The following is a 25,567-nucleotide window of genomic DNA, read 5'->3' as shown; positions in this document are numbered from 1 at the left end:
GGCACAGCGCGCCTGCGCAGTGGCCGAAGCCCGGGTTGTGTGCTTCCCGCCAATTCTTGCGATAATCCTGCAGAGGTTGAGTCCCGTGCTCCATGGCGACGTTTGACCCGGCCGAGCTGCCCGAGCTGCTTAAGCTTTATTACCGGAGGCTTTTCCCCTACGCCCAGTACTACCGCTGGCTCAACTATGGCGGAGGTGATGGAAGCCGGGGGCGGAGAGGGGAGTGGTCCGGGGGGCGGTGAGGAGGGGGCTCTGGGAGGGCGCCTCCTGCGCGCCGGGCGTCCTGTCGCGCGCTCCCACCACCTCAGGGGTGTAAAGGGGCCGAGCGGGCGAGCGTAAGCAGCCTCGGCCCCTGCGCGGTCGGACTCCGGTCAGGGCCGCGCTCGCCGGCCGCGGTGCCTGAGCCCGGGCGACGACTGGGTCCGAGCCTCAGGCTGCAGAGGCGGCTCCCGCCTCAGGGCCCGCGCGCGGGCAGCTCCCGGCAGGGGAGAGCTGCCGACTTCGCAGCTGAGCTGCTTGCGGCCCGCTGAGGAGCCGCGGGTGACATTGCACCTTTAAATATTTCTGCTTTTCCCCCATTTTTACTTTTCCTATCAGATGCAGGATGGTAAGCCCTTTCAAGTCAGGGACTAGGTCTTTTTTTTTTTTTTTTTTTTTTTTTTTAACATGTAGCACAGGGGATCCCTGGGTGGCGCAGAGGTTTGGCGCCTGCCTTTGGCCCAGGGCGCGATCCTGGAGACCCGGGATCGAATCCCACGTCGGGCTCCCGGTGCGTAGAGCCTGCTTCTCCCTCTGCCTGTGTCTCTGCCTCTCTCTCTCTGTGTGACTATCATTAAAAAAAAAAAAAAAAAAAAAACATGTAGCACAGTGTTAGGCACAGAGGGCTCATTAAAATTATCTTCTCATGGGTCAGAGTTATAATGCCCCGAGCTGAATAAAGTACCAAATTAACAAAACAAAACAAAAAGTACCAAATTAACTTTAAAATTGTATATTTATTTTGCAGTAATAAAGAATTACTTTCAACACCGTGAATTTTCATTCACATTGAAAGATGATATTTACATTCGCTACCAATCCTTCAGCAACCAGAGGGATCTGGAAAAGGAGATGCAGAAAATGAACCCATACAAGATTGATATAGGCGCGGTATATTCCCACAGTGTAAGAAGTCTTTTGTGTATTTTGTAGTTTTGTTTTTAAACCAAGAACGGGGGATCCCTGGGTGGCGCAGCGGTTTGGCGCCTGCCTTTGGCCCAGGGCGCGATCCTGGAGACCCCGGATCGAATCCCACCTCAGGCTCCCGGTGCATGGAGCCTGCTTCTCCCTCTGCCTATGTCTCTGCCTCTCTCTCTCTCTCTCTCTATGTGACTATCATAAATAAATAAAATTAAAAAAAAATTAAAAAAAAAAAATAAACCAAGAACGGGGCAGCCTGGGTGGCTCAGCGGTTTAGCACCTGCCTCTGGCCCAGGGCCTGATCCTGGAGTCCCGGGATCGAGTCCCACATCAGGCTCCCTGCATGGAGCCTGCTTCTCCCTCTGCCTGCGTCTCTGCCTCTTTCTCTCTCTCTCCCTGTGTCTCTCATGAATAAATAAAATCTTTAAAAATAAATAAGTAAAATAAACCAAGAATGGATTGGTGCCCCCATCGTTCTGAGATTTAATTTTTAGAGCTTATTCTAGTGGAACCCCACTTTAACTTTCTTGCAAGTAAATTGCAGTATTTTTTGTTCCTTGATACTCTACATTTGGAAGTGAGTTGGTTGTATTCTCACTCGGACAAAAATATTGAGTATCTGGCCGAAAGAGTAAACGAGGAAGTCAGCATGGTTTAAAGGACGGTATTTTTAAACAATTACATTGTCTTCCAGCATTGGAGGTGTTTTGTTTTAAGTAACTTCTTTATCCAATGTAACTCTGAGATCGACAGTCACCTACTCCATGGGCAGAGCCAGGCCAGCACCCCATGGAGTCTTGATTCCTCTGTTTCTTTCACACTCTATATCTGTTCCATTAGGAAATCCCTTTAGCTCTACTAAAATAGTATCTGAAATCCAACCACGGGTACCGGTGCTACTACCATTATCATCTTTCATCTGAATTATGGTAAAAACTTTCTAACAATTTGCCCCTATAGATTCTAAAGTCTATTCTTCAGAGAGTAGCCAGAGCAGTCCTTTTATTTTTTTTTTAAGATTTTATTTATTTATTCATGAGACAGAGAGAGAGAGACAGAGACACAGGCAGAGGGAGAAGCAGATTTCACACAGGGAGCCCAACGTGGGACTCCATCCCAGGTCTCCAGGATCATGCCCTGAGCTGAAGGCGGCGCTAAACCGCTGAGCCACCCGGGCTGCCCAACAGCAGTCCTTTTAAAGCAAGTCAGAATCTGTGATTCCTCTGCTCAAAACCATTCTCCAGTGGCTCCCCATTTCACTCAGAGTAGAAGCCCCACTCTCCCCCTCACTCCCTCCACTCCAGCCACACTAACCCTTGCTCAAGCAGTTTCCACTGCCCAATCCCGTTTTCCCAGGTATCTTGTCGGTTCCCTCCCTCACCTACTCAAGTCTTCACTCAGTGAGGCCTACTGTAACCTGCCGCTCCTACCCATCGCTACTGATGTAGTCTAAATGCTAGAATAGTGCCTGGCAGAGAGAGTGCACCATAAACATTTGTTGAACGAGTGAACATACCAAAATTGCCATTCTTTCTCTCCTTAAAAACACACAAATGAGGGGGAGAAATACGCTTATGGGATAATAGCTTTTATATGGAGCTTTTTCTTTTCTTTCTTCCCAGGATTTATTTATTTATTTTAGAGAGACAGTGCAGGTGTGCAAGCAGGGAGAGAGGCAAAGAATCTCAAGCCGACTTACTGGTAGAGCCCAACACAGAGCTGAATCCTCTGACCTTGAACTCATGACCTGAGCCAAAATGAGAAGTCAGACACTTAATGGACTGAGCCACCCAGGCGCCCCAGGCTTTTTTTTTTTTTTTTTTTTAAGTGTTTCCTACTCCTATTATTTTCTGCTCCCCAGAGCCAACTGCTTTCTTTTAGCTGATTCTTAAGGTATTTGCCCCTCGTGTGTAAATAATATTTTTGTATTTCTTCTGTTTTCCATTTTAAGCATAATGTACTTGACCTTCTACTCTGGCAAGTGAGGATTTAGCTTTTTTTTCACCTCACCTTCCCATTTCCACATGTCCCAATATGTTAGATTAAAAATCTGGGTGGCCCAGTCAGTTAAGCATCTGCCTTTGGTTCCCGGGGTCCTGGAATCAAACCCCACATTGGGCTCCCTGGGGTCATGTTCCCGGGGTCCTGGAATCAAACCCCACATTGGGCTCCCTGCTCAGCAGGAAGTCTGCTTCCCCTCCCCCTCTGCACCTGCTGCCCCCCACTTGTATGCTCTCCCTCTCTCTCTCAAATAAATAAATAAAATATTTTTTAAAAATCAGGTTAGATCACTAAGTCAACCCCAAATTTCTTGCCAATTGTCTAATCTCCTAATGTATTCAGACACACCAGGTAGTTGGTCAGTTTCATCCCAAAGAAATTTCACTGGAGCTTTCCAACCTCCAAGCTGGACTGATTGCTCCCTCTAAGCCTCATGGATAAATATGATCCTGTAATCACCCCAGTTTCCTTTCACCTCTCTCCTATTTTGGATCCTGTGTTGCCTGAATCCTTTGTTCTCTTTGTGGTTTACTTCCTGGTTTGGGTAGAGCACATCCTTCAGGAGCTTCCTGAGAAAAGGTGCATGGAAAAGAAAATACTTGACACTTTCTGTATCTGGAAAATGTCTTCATTCTACCTTTAGGCTTAAGTAATGGTTGAGTTTGTAAATCAGTTTCCCCTAGTTTCCAGTGTTGCTGTTAAGACTACTGATGCAGGGGGATCCCTGGGTGGCGCAGCGGTTTGGCTCCTGCCTTTGGCCCAGGGCGCGATCCTGGAGACCCGGGATCGAATCCCACGTCGGGCTCCCCGTGCATGGAGCCTGTTTCTCCCTCTGCCTATGTCTCTGCCTCTCTCTTTCTCTCTGTGTGACTATCATAAATAAATAAAATAAAAAAAAATAACTATCTATATAAACTGCATTTAAAAAAAAAAAGACTACTGATGCAGGGCAGCCCTGGTGGCGCAGCGGTTTAGCGCTGCCTGCAGCCTGGGGTGTAATCCTGGAGATCCAGGATCAAGTCCCACATCAGGCTTCCTGTATGGAGCCTGCCTCTCCCTTTGTCTGTGTCTCTGCCTCTCTCTGTCTCTATGAATAAATAAAATCTTCAAAAAAAAAAAAAAGACTAATGCATTCTCATTTTTGTTCCACTATGTTGGATTTGAAAGCTCTTAGGATTTTCTACCTATCCCCCGTCTCCCTAATGTTCTAAAATTTGACTATGATGTGCCTTGGTGTGCATGTTTTTACACCTATTGTGCTAGATACTTGATGGGCTCTTATAATCATGAACTCATGTCCTTCAATTCTAGGAAATTTTCTTTTTTCTCTTTTAAGATTTTATTTTGGGGACACCTGGGTGGCTCAGTGGTTAAGCATCTGCCTTCAGCCCAGGGAATGATCCTGGGGTTCAGGGACCGAGTCCAACATCGGGTTCCCTGCATGGAGCCTGCTCCCTCTGTGTATGTCTCTGCCTCTCCGTGTCTCTCATGAATAAATAAATAAATCTTAAAAAAAAAAAAAAAGGTTTTATTTTGAAGTAGTCTCTATACCCAATGTGGGGCTCAAACTTAAAACACAGAGATCGGGCAGTCCGGGTGGCCCAGTAGTTTAGCGCTGCCTTTGGCCCAGGGTGTGATCCTGAAGACCTGGGATCGAGTCCCATGTTGGGCTCCCTGCATGGGGCCTGCTTCTCTCTCTGCCTGTGTCTCTGCGTCTTTCTCTCTGTGTGTCTCTCATGAATAAATAAGTAAAATCTTTTAAACAAAACAAAACAAAACAAAACACAGAGATCAACAGTCTCATGCTCTACTGACTGAGCCATCCAGGCACCCCATTTTTTTTCTTAAATACAATTTTTTTTATCTATAATTTTTCTCTGATGTCTCTAGAAATCCTTAAGTCAGATGTTATATGTCTTGGACTGGTCCACTACTTCTTTTCTAATCCTATTTTCTATTTTTTTGTCCTTTTGCTCTCCTTTCTGGGGAATTTCCATTGAGGTTTTCATTTCTGCTATTTTAATTTCCAAGAACTTTTTTTAGAGCATCCAATACTTTTTTTCATTGATACGTCATATCTTTCTGAGGATATCAATGATAGTTTAAGTTTTTTGTTATACAGTGTTTTCTCAAAGTTGCTTTTTTTTCCCCGTTTTAACTCCTCTTTCATATTAGAGGCTTTCCTCAAGTCTGGTAATTTCTTGCATGTTGTTTATATTTAAAAATAGAGTACTAAGGATGCCTGAGTGGCTCAGCAGTTGGGCATCAGTCTTCAGCTCAGGGCGTAGTCCGGGTTCAGGGATTAAGTCCTCTGTTGGGCTCCTTGCAGGGGGCCTGCTTCTCCCTCTGCCTGTGTCTCTGCCTCTTTCTCTCTGTCTCTCATGAATAAATAAATAAAATGTTTTTTAAATAAAGTACTAAAAAAGCTGATTGGAAGATGTGTATACATGGCTAAGATTTATTACAGAGTGATCTGGCTGGACCAATTTTGGGGAAGGAAGTTCTGATGTCAATTTCTCTAGAACTTTGCTTAAATGAAAACTCCACTAGCACAGAGATGTTTGTTTTGATCACTCATCTTCTATTCCTAATGCCTGACACTCCTGATCAGATTCTTCAGAGAGGAATCTTCTGATCTCCTGCCTGGGGTGGCAGTGATAGGATATAGAAGTGGAGAAGAGCACTGGGTCTCAGCTTTCCATATGTAAATACCCACTTAATCCCCTGTATATCAGTACAATACACTTTCTTCAACAGTACCTGTTGTTCCTGCCTCCCATCCCAATCCAAAGAGACCCACTGTTTGAGGTTCTCCCCATAATAATTAGGTATCTGCCAGGAAACTAAAAGTGCAGTCACCTAGCTCTGCAGAGTAATGGAGGAATCTGAGGAACTAACTGCTTCATAGATTTTTAACTGATAATATTTTTAATCATAGCTTCACCTCTACCACACAAACACACACTCTTACTCTCTCACTCTAAGATACTTGTTGTCACCTGAATTTTGGGGGGATGCTGAGGTGTAATTTCCTTATTGAGAGCTTAAGATTCAGCTCTTATGGGTATCCTTATAAAAATTGTGGTAATACTTTCTCCTCTCTGGAACTTTTTGATTTTTAAAAAGATTTTTTCCTCTGGTCCTTTTTAAAAAGATTTATGCCTTTCTTAAGAAAACCTTTACTATCATTTTTGTGCAGGTTTGGAAAGACCAAGATAGGTATCTGTAGCCTACTTTCTATACCTGGTGGCCCATAGCCAGGTATAGAGTAGCCAGGAGGCTACTTACAGCTTGAGCCAAAGGCTCAGTTCAAACTAATTGAGATCTTTTGAATTATTGAAATATTTTAAATACATTTTTATTACTTATATGTCCAATAATAATTAAAGGTCTTTAAGACAGCTTGCAATAGGGCATTATTTGTATGTGCTTTTCCTAATCAGAAACCTAAAAAAGCTTTATTATGATCTCTTACTGATTAATAAATATTTATTATTCAAGGTTACATGTCAATTATATCAGTAGAACTAGAAAAAATATCTATGGTAATATATATTTATCAAAACCTGTTTTAGGTAGATGAAATTTACACTCATCAATTCTGGATGCATAGAATCCGAATTAATGAATTTTAACTGATAGAGAGTTGGCATTATAGTATGGTTTCTTCATTGCTCTTCGGCCACTTTTTTTTGTGTGTGGTTAGAAAATAGCATAATTGGCAGCATGACAGCTCTTATAGAAAATGATTGATATTTTCTACTTGTAGCCCAATCAACACAATACAGTAAAGCTGGGAGCTTTCCAGGCTCAGGAAAAAGAACTGGTGTTTGACATTGACATGACAGACTATGACGATGTGAGGAGATGTTGTAGGTAAGTGCCGCATGCCTTGCTGGTAGGGTGGGTGATATCACTGACAATGAGTAATGATTCCTCTGCTCCAGTTCTGCAGACATATGTTCTAAGTGCTGGACCCTCATGACGATGGCCATACGCATAATCGACCGAGCACTGAAGGGCAAGTATTGGCAGTGGGGTCAAATGCAATAATCTGTTTTCCTGTGAATATTTATCTGTCTATACCATTTTATAATCAAATCTCATAGATTTCTAACATGTTTCCTTGAAACATATGGCCGGAAAATAAGAGATTTTTAGAATAAAGTTGTAGTTGAAACTCTAATAAAGCTATTGATCAAACCAGTGAGTTTTTTCCCAATTCAGTCATCTGTCGAGCAGCTGTATGTGCTACAAACTGTCCTAGATGAGGGAAATATGAAAGATGATGATTACCTCAAGTAGGTTATACAGTCTAGGAAGGAGACAAAATTGAGGATTACATTTATGTTAAGTAATACACACAGGGTGCCCTGGAGATATAGAACAGCAGGAGTACATACAGGAATGGAAAGAGACTGCATCAGAAAAGGTAATGACAGGGGCAACTGAATAGCTCAGTGATTGAGCATCTACTTTTGGCTCAGGTCATGATCCCAGGGTCCTGGGATCTAGTCCCGCATCAGCTCTCTACAGGGAGCCTGCCTCTCCATCTGCCTATGTCTCTGCCTCTCTCTCTCTCTCTCTCTGTGTGTGTCTCATGAATAAATAAATAAAATCTTTAAAAAAGAAAAAAATGAAAAGGTGATGATAATAATGTTAAAAATAGCTAACTCTCAGCACACCTGGGTAGCTCAGTTGGTTAAACCTCTAACTCTTGATTTCAGCCCAGGTCATGATCTCAGGGTCCTGGGATCTAGCCCCACGTTGGGCTTCGTGCTGGGTGTGGAGCCGGCTTAGGATTCTCTGTCCCTCTGCCCCTCCCTGCCCCTGTACACACATGCTCTCTCTCTCTCCGAAAAAATAAATAAATAAATAAGCTAACTCTATATAGGCTGTGTATCGTGTACAGGCACTGTTCTAAACACTTTAAATTTATTAACTTTTTTAATGTCCCTAGACAGGGTTTTTTTGTTTTGTTTTGTTTTAAGATTTTATTTATTTGAGAGAGAACACAAGTGGGGGTCGGGGCAGAGGGAGAAGAAAAAGTAGACTCCCTGCTGAGCAGGGAGCCTGATGCTGGGCTCAATCCTAGGACCCTAGGATCATGACCTGAGCCGAATGCAATCACTTAACACACTAAGCCAACCAGGCGTCCCCCTAGACATGGTCTTAAATGATAAATGGCAATTGGTCAAGGAGAAAAATGGAAATGCTGGAGTGTGAAGAAATTCTTGGCAGAGAGAGGAGACCACGATACGTATAGACATGAAGGCAAGACCATAGACACAGGAAACTACATGTAATTTAGTATAGTTAAGGTGAGTACATGTGAATAAGAGGTAAAAATGAAACCAAGGAAGTAAGCAAGAACCAGTTTATTTATAGATTTTAAAACGTATTTCTCCCCTCCTCAGAGGACTTTGGATTTAAGCATCGTCTCTGGGTATATTCTGGAAGGAGAGGTGTTCATTGTTGGGTCTGTGATGAATCAGTTAGAAAATTGTCCTCTGCAGTACGTTCTGGGATAGTTGAGTATTTGAGTCTTGTAAAGGTAAGATCTCAATGATATTTTACATTTTTTTGTTTGCCAGATATTTCCAAGCCTGAAATGTTTAGTGAAAAAAATGAAACTATCTTTTATATGCATATTCCAGAGTAGATGATCTTACCAGCAGATCAAATAATCATAGTAGCTACATTTTCTAAGATCTTTCATATTTTACTGTAAATATCCTCCTTTGTAACAAAAGGAAAAAATTGCTTTTCTAGTTCAATTATATCAAGTGAAGTTAACCCAGAAAGTTACAGGTATTGAAACTATATAAAATAGCATGTAAATTTCTGTATTTTGACAATTTAATCATATCTGTAGAACACATTAAAGAAATTTTTTTAGTATTTCATTTGTGTCATATATATGAAGTTCTTTTTTGATGGTTTATTTTTCAGGGTGGTCAGGACGTTAAAAAGAAAGTCCACCTAAGTGAAAAAATTCACCCTTTTGTCAGGTCTGTTGGGAAAGACTCCATGCAGTTCTTGTCTGATTTACCTAACATGCTTTTACAGTTACACTATTACCAATTTTCTCTATTGGGGTAGCATTTTATAGATAATAATAGCAAGAGTTAATTGAATGGCTGTTTTATGCTGCAGTATGCATGACATGCTTTACAAATGTTCTCATTGCCCTTAACAACAACTTCATGAGGGACATGGGGATATCTCCATTTATAGATGAAGAAAGTGGGATTTAGACAGATTATATAATTTGTTTGGCACCACACAAGTAATTGTTAAATTCAGGATTCATGTCTTGGTCTGCCTAATTTCAAAACTCATAGTCTTTCCACTAAATTCATTACTTCTCTAGGTGAAAAGAGCATCGTATTAAGAGTAAGAATCTCTATTCTGTGGCTTTCTAAGACCATGATAAAATATTAGAGCCTCTATTTCCATATATATATATGTTGGGGAAAATAACATTTGCTCCATGTATCTCAGAGTTGTGGCACAGATTAAATAAACAATAGGTGTGACGTCTATTTGCAAATTGCTAAGCACTACATAATTGTTGAGGTGTTAAAGCAAGTACCTCAGTAGAAACTATTCTGTTTCTCAGTGGAAGCTATTCAGATTCTGTCCCATACTCTGCTACTGATGTATTATTATGTTGTCCTGGCCTGGTTGCTTTCTACCTTATTACATATTTATGATGCTATTAACCTTCTAATTTGTGGAGTTTTAGAAGTAAACATTTCTTGAATCTATTCTAAGCCAGGTACTGTACCAGGTTGTTCCCCCTTAGAATGTCTTAGTTAGCTCTTATGATCCTGTGAAGGTGTATTATCCCCACGTTACATAGCTAATTTCTGTTTGTATTTTTCTTATTAGACTAGTATATACTCATTAAAAAAATTCAATAGAAGTAAGCACTAGTCTCCCAAATGGCAAGAAAAACTACGCAATGTACATGTTGCCAATAGTATTAGGACTGTGCTATTATTATTCCTACAGCAAATCTATAAACATAATAAAAAAATACTTTGAAGAATATGCCTTAGTTGATCAAGATATTCTTGAAAATAAAGAAACCTGGGATAAAATTTTAGCCCTTGTTCCTGAAAATATCCTTTCTCAAGGCCATTTCTATGTCAGCTATATGTATTGATCTATGATATTATGTGTTCTGCCTACATATTCTCATATATTTACTCTTATAAGTTTAATCTTTTTACACAAAACTGGTTTTCTGCATTCTAGTCTGGAATACAATAAGAAATGAGGCCATTCTGGAAATAAATTTCATTTTTGGAAGTTGATCCTCATAGAATTAATAGATACTTAAAGAATGCTGAATCATTTAGTCAAAATATGTACAGATCAGGGAAGGCTTTTATATTAAACCATATAGTTATTTTGGCATTATTTCTGTCATATCAGTATATATTTTTACAGGGAATTTTTTAAGGATATGTGTTTAATATTTGCATTTTAGAGGACAGCCCAGGTGGCTCAGCAGTTTAGCGCCACCTTCAGCTCCGGACCTGATCCTGGAGACCCGGATCGAGTCCCATGTCAGGCTCCCTGTGTGGAGCCTGCTTCTCCCTCTGCCTGTGTCTCTGCCTCTCTCTCTCTCTCTCTCTCTCTCTCTCTCTGTCTCTCTGTGTGACCCTCATGAATGAATGAATGAATAAATAAATAAATAAATAAAATCTTAAAATTTGCATTTTAGAAAACCATAATTACTTTCTAATAAACTTTTGAAATCCTTGTGGTAATACATACTGAAAACAAGTTGTTCGTTGATGTGCCCTAAATGAGTGTTTCCTTAATGACTCATTACCAATTCATGAGAAACTTCAACAAAACTTCCAGAAGCATCACAATTCACTTCAGCGTTGGGAGTGTTTAAAGAAAGCCATCAGCTCTCAGGTATATTCCATTGAAATCTCTATTATAAATATAATAATGTAATTCTTAATTAAATTCTGATTGTTTTGCTTAGTAAGTTAAAGAAGTTAAAGAGCATTGGAAGCCATTTTTTAAAGAAATCCTCAAAATTCCTAACTGATCCTCACACTAGACTTGCCTCTGCTTTTAGGATATCAAAAATGACAAATGTGGGCACTGGCTTGAATTGGAAATCATGCTTCAGTACTGTTTTCCACGGCTGGATATCAATGTTAGCAAAGGAATCAATCATTTATTGAAGAGCCCTTTTAGTGTTCATCCTAAAACAGGTACAGTATAAAGAAAGTAAAGAAAACTAGAAGAAAAATGAGTTCTTTTTTATTTTAGTAAGCATGTCACTCAGTGTGAATACATTATGACATCTGAGATATATGAAAAATTGAAAGACTATTAGGTAATACCTAAATTATTTTTTAATTGTTGATTAGTAGCTACCAGATGAGTTTTCACTACATAATAATTTTCATCTGGGTTTCTGAGGTTTAGTGTTGGAATTATAGAGGAACTTAGAAATCACAGAACAACAGCTCTTGTACAGATGAGAAAACATTTGTCCAAGAGGTTAATGTGACTTGTCTTAAAATAAATTGTGTCAGAGCTAGGAACAGAATTCAGTTCTTAAAACTCAAAGTTCTGTGCTTTGCCCACTATGCCTCCTCCCTCAGTTCTTTTTCCACAGTTTTAGCGTTCTTCCTTCACATTTCTCTTAAATATGTTTTGATAGACTGAAACTGACTTTAAAATAAATATAAAAGGTGCTATATTGATATAAACTTTGCATCATCCACCCAGGAAACATACATAGTTGTATATAGTTGTCCTTTTTAGCATCAATAATCCAACTCTGTCACTCGTGTGGGATGTTAGGCAAATTTCTCTCTGTGCCTTGGTTTTCTCATCTGTAAATGGAGATAATATAGTACCTACCTACCTCCATGGATTTTTTTTTTAATTTTTATTTATTTATGATAGTCACACAGAGATAGAGAGAGAGAGAGGCAGAGACATAGGTAGAAGGAGAAGCAGGCTCCATGCACCGGGAGCCCGACGTGGGATTCGATCCTGGGTCTCCAGGATCGCGCCCTGGGCCAAAGGCAGGCGCTAAACCACTGCGCCACCCAGGGATCCCTTATGAAGATCTAAAATGTAAAGTGCTCGGAAAAAGTGTCACACATTCAATTCTCCCAACTTGCCTAGTTTCCTTTAATGATCTGTAATGATTCTCTAGTCCATATATTAGAATAAGCCCCTTTCCAAACTTATCAACTATGTGTTTTCAGCTTCTTTTGGTAATAAGCTTAATATTTCTTTTTTTAAATTTTTTATTTAAATTCAATTAATTAACATATAGTATATGATTAGTTTCAGAGTAGAGTTCAGTGATTTATAAATTCCATATAACACCTAGTGCTCATTATATATTTGTTAATTTTTTTTAAAGATTTTATTTATTTATTCATGAGAGACAGAGAGAGGATGAGAGGCAGAGACACAGGCAGAGGGAGAAGCAGGCTGTCTGTAGGAGCCTGATGTGGGACTCGATCCCTGGAATCAGGCCCTGGTCAAAGGCAGACGCTCAACCACTGAGCCATCCAGGCGTCCCTATATTTGTTAATATTTATTAAACCTAATTCTAGAGCTTTAGTGGGTATCCCCTTATTCTAATATCCAGGGTTTGGGTAAATAATGATGTTCATATGTATGTACATTTTGATTATATCGTTTTCCCATTAAGCAGCTGCAGTCTTCAAGCAGCAACTCTCAATTCTCCTAATTATTTTACTTGCTATTTACTTGGCATCTTTTAGATTCATTATCTCATTTCTGCGATGTGATGAATTTTATGAGGTGTTCCCAGGTGTGGATATTATGAAATGGTAGTATAATGCTGTCGACTTTATCTCTAAAATGCTTTCCAAAGATGCCCAACATATAGGTGTCTGTTCTGATCTCACCAAATAAACCAAGTTAATGAAATGAACTATAACTATGTTATTTCATTTTCAGGACTCACTAATTTGATATCATTCTGTACTTATATATAAAAGGATATTAGGAGGAAGGAGATAGAAATAAAAGTAGAGGGATGCCTGGGTGGCTCAGTGCTTGAGCATCTGCCTTTGGCTTGGGTCATGGTCCTGGGTCCTAGGATCAAGTCCTGCATCAGGCTGCCTGCAGGGAGCCTGCTTCTCCTTCTGCCTATGTCTCTGCCTCTCTGTGTCTCTCATTAAAATAAATAAATAAATAAATAAATAAATAAATAAATAAATAAATAAATAAATAAATAAATAGATGATAGATAGATAAGAGCACTAGGTAATAGCTCAACAGTCTTTCATACCTATTTTTTAAGAGAAATTAAAAGCGCAGCTAATGTGTAAGTAATTTCTAACTATTGTTTTTTTTAACAGATGAGTCTAACCCTTTTTCTAAGCCTTAGATTAAAGTTTAGCCAAAATAACACATTAGATTGTATTTTACAATCATCAATTTATAACTTTTGGTTCTTACAGGTCGAATTTCTGTGCCTATTGATTTACAGAAAGTAGATCAGTTTGATCCATTTACTGTTCCAACCATAAGGTATGTTCTAGATTATTGATTTTTTTTTAAATTTGTGATTGTTATTCTAAATTTGAAGTAGATTGAATTAGATCCCTTCCAGAGAGGCAGCTGTTCTGAGGCTATATGATGATGCCCTAGTAGGGCAACATTTCCTAGTGAGTTCCACAGAACACAAGCTGCTCTTCTCTAATAAAAAGATTACAAGTTCAAATAAGTTTGGGAAATAACAACTTAAACAGATAAAACGTTCTTTACTGTAAGATTTCCTAATTTTCATTATGCATGGAAAATTCTAACAAGAGATTGTGATTTTTAGACTATCCCAAATTTAGTTGGTCACATCTTTTTTACAGAAAATCTTGTGGGATTCATGTGCTATCACACACTGGGTAATGTTGACCAAGAACCAACTTTAAAAAATTTTATTCTAGGTTGCCTGGGTGGCTCAGTCACTTAAGGATCCAACTCTTGATCTTAGCTCCAGTCTTGATCCCTGGGTCATAAGTTTAGGCCTCATACTGGGCTCCACACTGAGCATAGAGCCTACTTAAAAAAAAAAATTGGACGCCTGGGTGGCTCAGCAGTTGGGCGTCTGCCTTTGGCTCAGGGAGTGAGGTCCTGGAGTCTTGGGATCAAGTCCCAACATCGGGCTCCGTGCATGGAGCCTGTTTCTCCCTCTGCCTGTGTCTCTGCCTCTCTCATGAATAAATAAATAAAATCTTTTAAAAAATTAGAATTCTCTTATTCTGGGGCACCTGGCTGGCTCAGTGGGTAGGGCATGTGACTCTTGATCTTGGAGTCATGAGTTCAAACCCCACATTAAGTATAGAGTTAAGAAAAAGTTTAAAAAATTATCTTATTCTATTATTTGTAGCTCTATCTGCCATGAATTGGATGCTGTTTCCACTAATGATGAGGGAAAGGAGGGAAACGAAGCTGAATCTGATATCAAACATAGAACCAGAGGTACGTTAATATATTGAAGTCTCATTTTAACATGTTTCTTTTTTTTTTTTTAGCAGTTCTTTTTTTTTTTTTTTTAAGATTTTATTTATTTATTCATGATAGACACACAGAGAGAGAGGCAGAGACACAGGCAAAGGGAGAAGCAGACATCATACAAAGAGCCTGACGTGGGACTCGATCCAGGGTCTCCAGGATCACGCCCTGGGCTGCAGGCAGCACTATACCGCTGCGCCACCAGGGCTGCCCTAACATGTTTCTTATATAGACATCCTTCTGTCAGTCGAGTAATTAATTCTCTTTGGATTCAGCCCAGAATGGATCAATATTTATCCTGAAACCACCAAATAATAATATATAATATCATAATATCATGTAACATGATATCATGTTAACAAATAATATCATAGCAATGTCCATTCTTCATCAATTAGCCGGAAGGTGCTGTTGAATCCAATTTAATCAACAGATATTTACCAAGCAACATCTAAATGCCAGGATCTATACTATAAGATTAAATTGTCAATTTGTGTTGATAGTTGTTTGACTCTCACAATCTTAGGTTCAACAGCTACTTATTTAACAACTACTATGTATGCAGTACTTTTGTTCTTTGTTTTTGATGTAGATAGATGAGTGTTATGGTAATATATATCTAAACTGTGGTTGAATTATATATTCAAGATTTTGAAGGAGCTAGGGAATTTATAAATCTTCTGCTAATAGAAGCCAAATCTTTATATAACAACACCCAAGAGACACTCTATAGCCACAAAGCCAATAGAACTTCCTGTGATGATGGAAATTTAATGCACTGCTCAGTGTGGTAGTCACTAGCCACATGTGGCACAATCCACCTGAATTGTGAAAACTGGATTTTCAATTTCATTTCATTTAAAATAGCCACATGTAGCTGGTGACTATTGTAATAGTGCAGATCTGTGATCTCTGACCTTTCTTGGTCAAATGATGCTACCTTCTGTCAAAATCCAAGCTCAAATATCACTCCATTAAAAAAAAAATCATTTCATCTATTCCAGCTCTAACATAATACCTAAACATAGTACATTTCATTATTAATGTTTGTAGAATGATTACAAGCATTCTGTGTAAGGTATTTGAGGGGCACCTGGGTCGCTTATTTGGTTGGGTGTCCCAACTCTTGGTTTTGGCTCAGGTTATGCTCTCAGTCATGGGATCGAGCTGAGTCTGGCTCAGACTGAGCGCAGTGTCTGCTTGTCCCTCTCCCTCTGCCACCACCCCCACACTTTCTCTCTCTCTCTCAAATAAATAAATAAAACCTTTTTAAAAAATAAGTAGTTAGGGGCACCTGAGTGGCTCAGTGGTTAAGCATCTGCCTTTGGCTCAGGTCACGATTCTGGGGTCCTGGGATTGAGTCCTGCATCAGATTCCCCTGCAGGGAGCCCGCTTCTCCCTCTGCCTATGTCTCTGCCTCTGTATGCCTCATGAAAAAATAAATATTTTTTTAATGTAAGTAAATAAAGTATTTAAAAAATGTCTCCAACATGAAAAATCAGAATAAACTGGAAAAAGGCACTCAGAGAAAACAGATAATGCAAGGAATAAAGAAAACCCTTATTTTTTAATTTTTTTTAAAGAGCACGGTCTTTTTTTGGTGTGTCTTTTTTTTTTTTAATTTTTATTTATTTATGATAGTCACACAGAGAGAGAGAGAGAGGCAGAGACATAGGCAGAGGGAGAAGCAGGCTCCATGTACCGGGAGCCTGACGTGGGACTCCATCCTGCGTCTCCAGGATCACACCCTGGGCCAAAGGCAGGCGCTAAACTGCTGCGCCACCCAGGGATCCCGAAAACCCCTATTTTTTTAAGTAATGGGTTAAGTCATCTCTGTGCCCAACATGGGGCTCAAACTCACCACCCAGAGATCAAGAGTCCTATGTTCTAACTGAGCCAGCCAGGTACCCTGAAAACCTTTTTTTAAGAAATTAATATCCTCAGAGGATAAGGGAAGATAGAGTATCCATGAAGCAAGATCAGATGTATCCATCCGGTGCATGGAGCCTGCTTCTCCCTCTGCCTGTGTCTCTGCCTCTCTCTCTCTCTCTGTGTGTGACTATGAAAAGAAACAGAGAACAAAGAGGTCTTAGAAATCAGAAACATAATCCTTAGAATACAAAATTCAGTGGAAGAAAGTAGTACAAAAAAGATAAAGATAAGTTTGTTGTTATTTTAAAGAGGAAAATGATAAAGGAAATCAGAAGAATGGTTCAGGAGGTCTCCTATCTCCTGTTGTTTCAGAAAAATAACAAACAAGGAGGGAAAAAATATCAATTATATAGGAAACCATTGTGAAAATGGGCCCTTTATTGAAAAGGTTCAGCATAAGAAAACAAACCAGCACCAAGGCACATCATTTCGAAATCTCAAAACACTGAGAATTAAGAAAAGAGCTTTCTGACCCCTTCCTACTTGTCCCCACAAAAGCCACAGACCTAAGAATGGCCTCGAATTTCTAAACAATTGAAGTGTTCATTTGCTAGAAGTAGATACTGGAAAAGAAAAAGTGGTTGCCATTCAAGAGGATGGAGAGGTCAGAATTAGAGCAGGAAGCTGCTATTTTTTCCAGCCTGTTAGTATTATTTTATGCATAGATTACTTTAACACAATTTTTTTAATATTAATCTCTTGATAGACATCTTTTTTATTCAGATATTTTAAAGAGAAATTTTCTAATATAACTATTCAAAAATAAACTAAACTATCATTTCAAGTATTCATAAATAGTCAACAGAGGTGCTTTAGAAATGGTGGGGGGTTGGAGTAAGTGATATGTAAGTTCCCTACTATTGTTTTAGTTTCTGTGATTTGAAGCCTTTGTCCTTTTTCATACTAGTACCATTTGTTCCTGCCCTTCTTCCCAAATCCTGGAATATTCTCCTCTCCTCTCATTGTATCTTTTTTTTTTTCTTTTTTCTTTTTTCTTTTTTTTTTAAGATTTTATTTATTTGAGAGAGAGAGAGAAAGCACAAGCAGAGGGGAGGGGGCAGAAGGAAAGGGAGAAGCAGGAAGCCCAATGCAAGACTCAATCCCAACACCCTAAGATCATGATCCAAGCTGAAGGCAGATATTTAACTGACGAGCCACCCAGGTGCCCCTTCTTTTTCTTCTTTAAATATTTTATTTAGGGACTACCTGGGCGGCTCAGTGGTTGAGCATCTGCCTTTGGCTCAGGGTGTGATCCCAGAGTCCCAGGACAGAGTCCGACATGGGGCTTTCTGCATAGAGCCTGTTTCTCCTCCTCCTCCCAATGTCTCTGCCTCTCTCTGTCTTTCATGAATAAATAAATTCTTTTTAAAAAATAAAGATTTTATTTTTTTTATTATTATTATTTTTTTAGATTTTATTTATTTATTTAAGAGAGAGGGTGCAGGGGATCCCTGGGTGGCGCAGCGGTTTAGTGCCTGCCTTTGGCCCAGGGCGCGATCCTGGAGACCCGGGATTGAGTCCCATGTCGGGCTCCCGGTGCATGGAGCTTGCTTCTCCCTCTGCCTGTGTCTCTGCCTCTCTCTCTCTCTCTCTCTGTGTGACTATCATAAATAAATAAATAAATAAATAAATAAATAAATAAATAAATAATAAATAAATAAATAAATAAATAAATATTTAAAAAAAAGAGAGGTTGCAAGCATGAGTTGGGGGAGGGGCAGAGGGAGAGGAAAAGAATCTCAAGCAGATTCTACACAGACCATGGAGCCCGATCCAGGGCTCAGTCATACCACTTAGATAATGACCTGAGTGGAAACCAAGAGTCAGATGCTTAACTGACTGAGCCATCCAGGTGTCCCTAATTCTATTTTTTTTTTTCCTAAGATCCACTTCATAGCCACCTCAGTAACCCTTTACTGATGGATTAGTTGGCCTTATAATTATCAATATGCCTGTTTGGTCTTTTAATTTTATATTGTTTTCTATTACTACATACGGGACTTGTTTTTCCAGTTCATTTAAAAACTTCTTAAAACCAAGGAGTTTGGTGCTCACTTCAGCAGCACATATAGAATTTAGCATAGTACTTAATATGTAATAGGTAGTTAGTAAATATTTAAGTAATTATTGAGTGTCTATTATATATTCCACAATGGTGAAGTAAACATATAGACTTCTTTTTTTTTAAGATTTTATTTATTCATGAGAGACACAGAGAGAAAGAGAGAGGCAGGGACACAGGCAGAGGGAGAAGTAGGCTCCATGCAGGGAGCCCAACATGGAACTCGAACCCAGATCTCCAGGATCACGCCCTGGGCTGAAGGTGGCACTTACCGCTGAGCCACTGGGGTTGTCCTATATGACTTATATACAAGGAGCTTAGAATCTTGAATTAAAGATTCAAAGTTTATGTGGTTGATCCCAAACTAAACTGTTTATTTGTTATACATTTTATTATTAAAAGAAAATTCAGGGGCAGCCCCCGTGGCGCAGCGGTTTAGCGCTGCCTGCAGCCCGGGGCGTGATCCTGGAGACCCGGGATCGAGTCCCGCATCGGGCTCCCTGCATGGTGCCTGCTGCTCCCTCTGCCTGTGTCTCTGCCTCTCTCTCTAGCTGTGTCTCTATGAATAAATAAATAAAAAATCTTTAAAAAAAAAAAAAAAAAAAGAAAATTCATATATAAAAGTTTAAGACAAACTATAATGTGCTTTTATAATTGCCACAGTTCAGATATTTATCCTTAATATCCTCATCAAAATTCCTTTTCTAGTCCCAAGTATATTTATTAAATTTTTTTAAGTATAATTTTTTTCACTCTGAAATGAACCATTATGAGGAATATTCCATGCAGTCATAGCATGCTACCGAAATCCAAATCTCATCTTGTTCTCAGATTTTCTCCCCTAACAGATATAGATTGTGTAACTAAATAAATGAATAAGATTCTGTATTCAAAGTTTTGTTGTGTACATCTTTTAAATTTTATATAAATCAAAGAATACCTATACTTAAGTCACTATGACTATAAACTTCAGTTTGTCCCCAGGTAAAATGCCCTAGCTTCACATTTTTAATGTTTGCTCTGTTAATAAAATTATTACTGAAGCCACAATTTCTAAAGAAAGGAATATATGAGACTTAACAAAGAGCAATAGATTATGTCAGTCTAACACTAGAAAGCCTGACTACTAAAGTAGATACGTACATGTGACTTGGATATTTTTAAGCAGCACTCTCTTAAAATACAGTAGCCACATATGGCTATCAAGCCCTTGAAAAATGTCTAGTATAAACAAGGAACTGATTTTTTTTTTTGTGGCCTGTGTTTTGTTTTTTGTTTTTTGTTTTTTTTTAATTTATTTATTTATTCATGAGACCCACACAGAGAGAGAGAGAGAGAGAGAGAGACAGAGACACAGGAGGAGGGAGAGGCAGGCTCCATGCCAGGAGCCCGATGTGGGACTCGATCCTGGGACTCCAGGATCACGCCCTGGGCCCAAGGCAGGCGCTAAACCACTGAACCACTCAGGGATCCCCAGGAACTGATATTTTTTAATTTAATTTTAATTGCTTTAAATTTTAAAACTGATAGAGGCCTGGGTGGCTCAGTCAACGGTTAAGTGGCCAGCTCTTGATTTCAGCTCGGGTCATGATCTCAGGATCTGGGGGATAAAGCCTTGCATCAGGCTGTACACTCAGTGAGGAGGAGTCTGTTTCAGTATTCTCTCTCTCCCTCTGCCCTTTCCCTCACTTTCTTACAAGTGTGTGCACACACTCTAATATAAATAAATAAATTTTTAAAAAAAGTTTTAATGTTTAAAATTTAAAAGTTTTAATGTTTGGGAAATTTGGGTAAATGAGCCTACTTTTATACTATTTTACACTTCAAATATAAATATAAATCAAATATTTCTCATAATGTATCATCTAAATTGAGATGTGTACAAAATGCTAGATTTCAAAGACTATGAAAGAGAATGTAAAATATTTCCATTTTTATGGTGTATTAATAATATTTTAGATACACTGGATTAAATATTAAAATTAATTTTACCTTTTAAATGTGGCTACTAGAGTAGTTAAACAACACATTTATCATTATGTTGGAAGTACTGTACTAGAGAATTGTGTTGTTGGGACGCCCGGATGGCTCAGCAGTTTAGTGCCGCCTTCAGCCAGGGTGTGATCCTGGAAATACAGGATCGAGTCCCATGTTGGGCTCCCTGCGTGAAGCCTGCTTCTCCCTCTGCCTGTGTCTCTGCCTCTCTCTGTGTGTCTCTCATGAATAAATAAATAAAATATTTTTTTAAAAAATAGAGAATTGTGTTGTTCTAGAGAATTCTTATAAGAAACTTAAAGTTATACTGTCATGTTATTCTTGCTTCCAAAATGCTAATTACAATGCATGGCCTTTATGATTTAGATTATAAGAAGACTAGTCTAGCTCCTTATATAAAAGTTTTTGAACAGTTTCTTGAAAACCTGGATAAATCCCGAAAAGGAGAACTTCTCAAGAAGAGTGGTAAGACTCTATACCTTTCCCTTTTAGCCATTTAGATCTTAGTGTGGGAAGTTGAAAACATCCAGCAAGTGAGTAATTTTAGAGCTCTAGCCTTTGCCCTCCTAAAATAAGTTAATAATTTAGCTTACTATCCTTGGTGTTTTAAAAATTGAGCTCCCTTAATTCAATTCAACAGATATTCATTAAACACTTCTGTGTATTGGGTAATATGAAGGAAACAAAGATTAATTATAAAAATGAATTCCACACCATGCCTCCCTGCCCTTAGGAAGTACTCACTGATAAAAACAAAAAAGTATAAAATGCTAAGAAAGATCTCATCTGATTGAGAGAAGCTGAGATTTCATATGAAGAGTGGTATTTGAATGCTTTACAGTGAGCTGCTATGCAGATTCTAATTCCCAATGCCATTATACCATGCCTTGAGGTATGAGTAGGATTTCCACAAGCAGAGATTTGATAAAGGTACAGGAATGGAAAAAGGAGACAGGTTGTTCATTCTTGAAGGAATAGCAAAGGTAAAGGCATTAGGAAAGCATCAGGTAACTCTGGAGGCCATCGAGTAGTACAGCTAACCTGGAACAAAGATGTGTCAGGAAGTGATAGGATAGAATTCTGAAAAAGCAGACTGAAGCCAGAGTATCAATGGCCTTGAATTCTAGTCTTGAGAGTTTGGGCTTAATTCAACGGGGACAAGGAAGCTAGCAAAGGTTTTTGAGGGAGTACCATGATTTATAGTTTTATCTAGCAAAATAAAACTAACAACAATATATCTGAGGAGAGGAAGGGGAGAGAATAGAGAGAGCAAGAGGCCAGTTGGGCTGTTACCATTAGGACACTAGTACCCGCTATCTCCAAAAGGTGCAAATACTAGAGCCATCCTTGAGAGTTAGTAATGATTTGGAAGTAGAGATGAAAGAGGAAAGTTAGGAAAGTTAAAAGTGTCACAGAAGCCAGGGAAAAGGAAAACTTCAAGGAGATTATCAAGTGTCAAATGCAGTAGAGAACTGTTAAGATCCTGTTGGATACTGAAACTAAAAGGAGATACTAAGAGTAAGAGGACAGCAGTATCAAAGGAAAAAGTTCTTTGAATAGGAGAGATGTGAACATATGTATAAACCAAATGAAATCAGCAGTGAATATTATTCAGGAAATTGATAGATACCATAGGCAACTGTAGTAGGGTTATAGAAATACAAACTCCCTTTCCACTTCATTTTTTAATAATATGCATAATGTTTAAAGAATAGTGCCCAAGATAATGCTGAACTCATAGTAGACACTCAAATATGTGCTTATTGAATGAACAATGATGACTCTGAACTTGGAAAGCCTCAGTGAACCTGCCATTCCAACTGGCTGTGTTAAGTCCTTTGTATTCTTTTTCTGTACTAGCTCAGCCTATAATGTAGGCTTCAGCAAATGTGAAAACAAATCTTTATGCATGATGTGAATTTAATGGAAGCATTAAGCAAATCAGAATGTGAAAATAAATGGGATTTGTCTTGTTTTCCTTTACTATCCTTTGATAAGAATCTATTCTCTTTCAGATTTACAAAAAGACTTCTGAAGATAACAACTCTCCTCAAACCAGTGTAGATAACTTCTAGCTTCAACCAAGAATCAGATATTTCAAGAGCCATTTGATAAATATTGTAGAACCATAGATGTGTCTTAATGCTCAAAGCAAAATTTCCTTTTCTTGAAAAATGATTATGTTGAAAAGATTCCTGAGACTACCAAAGGAGAGTGTCCAGCTTTCTGGAAGGAAGAATAATGGGAGAAATAAGTGGATTGCAGATACATTTGTAAAAGTTAATATCATACAAAGATAATGCTAAGATTTTTTTTATATACCTTTTACCAGTTGCCATATGTATTTTGATATACTTCTACCAGTTGCCACATGTAGGGGCAAGTGAGCAGTAATATCCCAAAGACTCTAATCTCAGCTCACTGGATACAGCCTCCTAATTAATGAACTGAATGAATATTCTAGGTGCATGAGAGCTTTGTCCTTAAGTCTTAGACACTTAATTATACCTGGAGTGTGTATTTCATCACTTTTAATGTTGCCTTACTGATATTTTTGTTGGTCAGCCCACACCCCACTGCCCATCTTTTAAAAATCATTTTATACTGGGCATCTAAACATACGGAAACTTCAATTCAAAAAATATGTTACTAGATTACAATAGGAGATAGTAGAGTGTTTTTTTACAACTGTTGCATTTGTAGCTACCAACTTCCTTCCTCAGAAAACAATTGGATTAGGCTGCACCATAAAGCAGCAGCTTAGAATAACCAGTTTCACCGACATAAAACTTGTTATACTTGTCAAAACACTTCCCTTTCTACATATCCAGATACTTAATTTTAAAGGTTTTTTTCTACCATATTAAAATTTTTTTTTCTGAAAGTGTCAGATTTCTTTTGCCTAGTTTTACAACCAATCGAAACAAAACAGTCATTCTGGTTTACAGTCCATCTTTTGAGAAACACTGAGAAGTCAAGCTATCAGGCTGGTGCATTCTGTGATTTATGAAAATTTTCCTTCCTTTGCATTTCCTTTAACATAGTTTTCTCTATACCCACACAGCCTTTTTTTTTCTTAATCTTTTGGCTTATATATATAAAACAGACTTTACAATGCAGTCAACATATTGCAATGCCTTGCATTTCCTTCTCGTTTCTAATTTTTTAAGAAAAAACATTAAAGGCCATTGTGCAAAATTCCTCATTATTTAAGCTTCTAATTACTATATATTGTTCAGTTTCTAGGTCTGGAAAAGGGGTCAGTTATAATTCCTGAATACAAGATTACTAAAGACTCAGTCCATTTTAAGACTTCAGAATAAGCCTGGGTAGCTCAGTGGTTTAGCACCGTATTCAGCCCAGGTCATGATCCTGGAGACCCCGGATCAAGTCCCACGTTGGGCTCCCTGCATGGAGCCTGCTTCTCCCTCTGCCTGTGTCTCTACCTCTCTGTCTCTCTGTTTCTCATGAATAAACAAATAAAATCTTAAAAAAAAAAAAAAAAAAAGACCTTTGGGCAGACCTGGTGGCGCAGCGGTTTGGCACCGCCTGCAGCCTGGGGTGTGATCCTGGAGACCCAGGATCGAGTCCCACATCGGGCTCCCTGCATGGAGCCTGCTTCTCCCTCTGCCTCTCTCTCTCTGTCTCTATGAATAAATAAATAAAATCTTAAAAAAAAAAAAAAAGACTTCAGAACAAGAGTGTAAGAACTGGTATTATGCTTCAACAAGAGAGGTTTCAAGCTTCCAAAATGTCTACCATTTAAAGTCTTTTAATGCTTTAATATTAAAGTTCTTGGATAAAGCTGAACATATTGTACTCATGTAAAAGAATAAATGTTTTTACACTGTATGCTAACTGGAATTTAAAAATTAAAGGGATGCCTGGGTGAGTCGGTTAAGCGTCTCCCTTCAGCTCAGGTCATGATACTGGTGTTCCAAGTCCCAGGACTGAGCACCACATCAGGCTCTGTGCTCAAAGAGCCTGCTTCTCCCTCTCCCTCTGCCCCTCCCCACTCATTTTACTGGGTGTTATATGTCAGCAAATTGAATTAAAAATTTTTTTTAAAACCTAAAGAATTTTTAAAAAATAAAGTCCTTTTTTTCTAAATAAATAAATGTGGTTCTTGAAGACAGCAGAAACATGCTCAAAAACTATACTGACTTCCCTATTCTCTGATTTTACCAACTCCTACATATATGAGAATTGTAGAAACAAAGGGCACAAAACTGTCTTCGTCTCCAAACTTGCCAATTTATTAAAAAATCCAAAGAAAGAAAATATATCCTTCCTTAGTCATTCACAACAGAAGGGTCAGTGGGCTTGATTGGAAAGGAAAGGAAATGGTCAAAATATTTACTTGTCTAAGGAGATGATAAGCTATTGCTGGCCCTTTCTTCTGAAGGTAAATAAATGGACTGTGCTGACAAATCTTCCAGATCACATATTTACTCATAAAAAGTAATACAAGCACTTTTTAAGTAATGTACATATATTACCTAGTCTTCCTAACAATCTTACGAAGTAGTTACTATAGCCCCATTTTATAAATGAAGAAACTGAGGCACAAATGGGTTAAATCGCGAAAGGTCACTATGAGGTGACAAGCTGTGATTCAGACAAGGAGTACGGCTACAGAGTTCATGTTTTATATATATGTTTTTTAAGTTTATTTAAGCAATCTCTACACCCCGCGTAGGGCTTAAACTCATGACCCTGAGATCGAGTCCTGTGTGCTCACAACTGAGCCGGCCAGGCACCCCTACAGAGTTCATGCTCTTACCACTCCGCGGTACTGCCTCCCCTACCGGAAAAAAGTTTCAGAATTTCTCATTCCCGGTAAACTCCACTATTTAATTG

At 38.8% G+C, this 25,567-nt stretch overlaps 2 protein-coding genes across 3 annotated transcripts in view; one reads left to right on the top strand and one right to left on the bottom strand.

Moving 5' to 3' along the window:
• Positions 1–25,567, bottom strand: part of HSD17B6 (hydroxysteroid 17-beta dehydrogenase 6) — a 67,669-nt gene that overhangs the window by 40,843 nt on the left and 1,259 nt on the right. The window lies entirely within an intron of this gene.
• Positions 16–24,559, top strand: PRIM1 (DNA primase subunit 1). The gene is made up of 13 exons (XM_025476930.3): positions 16–195; positions 1,007–1,164; positions 6,950–7,056; positions 7,128–7,201; positions 8,598–8,734; positions 9,133–9,191; positions 10,198–10,307; positions 11,027–11,115; positions 11,285–11,423; positions 13,668–13,737; positions 14,594–14,685; positions 21,074–21,172; positions 22,723–24,559. The coding sequence occupies exons 1-13, from the start codon at positions 93–95 to the stop codon at positions 22,740–22,742; spliced, it is 1,257 nt and encodes a 418-aa protein (XP_025332715.1). The 5' UTR covers positions 16–92; the 3' UTR covers positions 22,743–24,559.

The sequence above is a fragment of the Canis lupus genome, chromosome 10 (assembly GCF_003254725.2).
Source record: "Canis lupus dingo isolate Sandy chromosome 10, ASM325472v2, whole genome shotgun sequence".
Classification (NCBI taxonomy): Eukaryota; Metazoa; Chordata; class Mammalia; order Carnivora; family Canidae; genus Canis; species Canis lupus.
The sequence above is the reverse complement of the archived record's forward strand: the minus strand, read 5'-3'. Positions and strand labels throughout refer to the sequence as shown.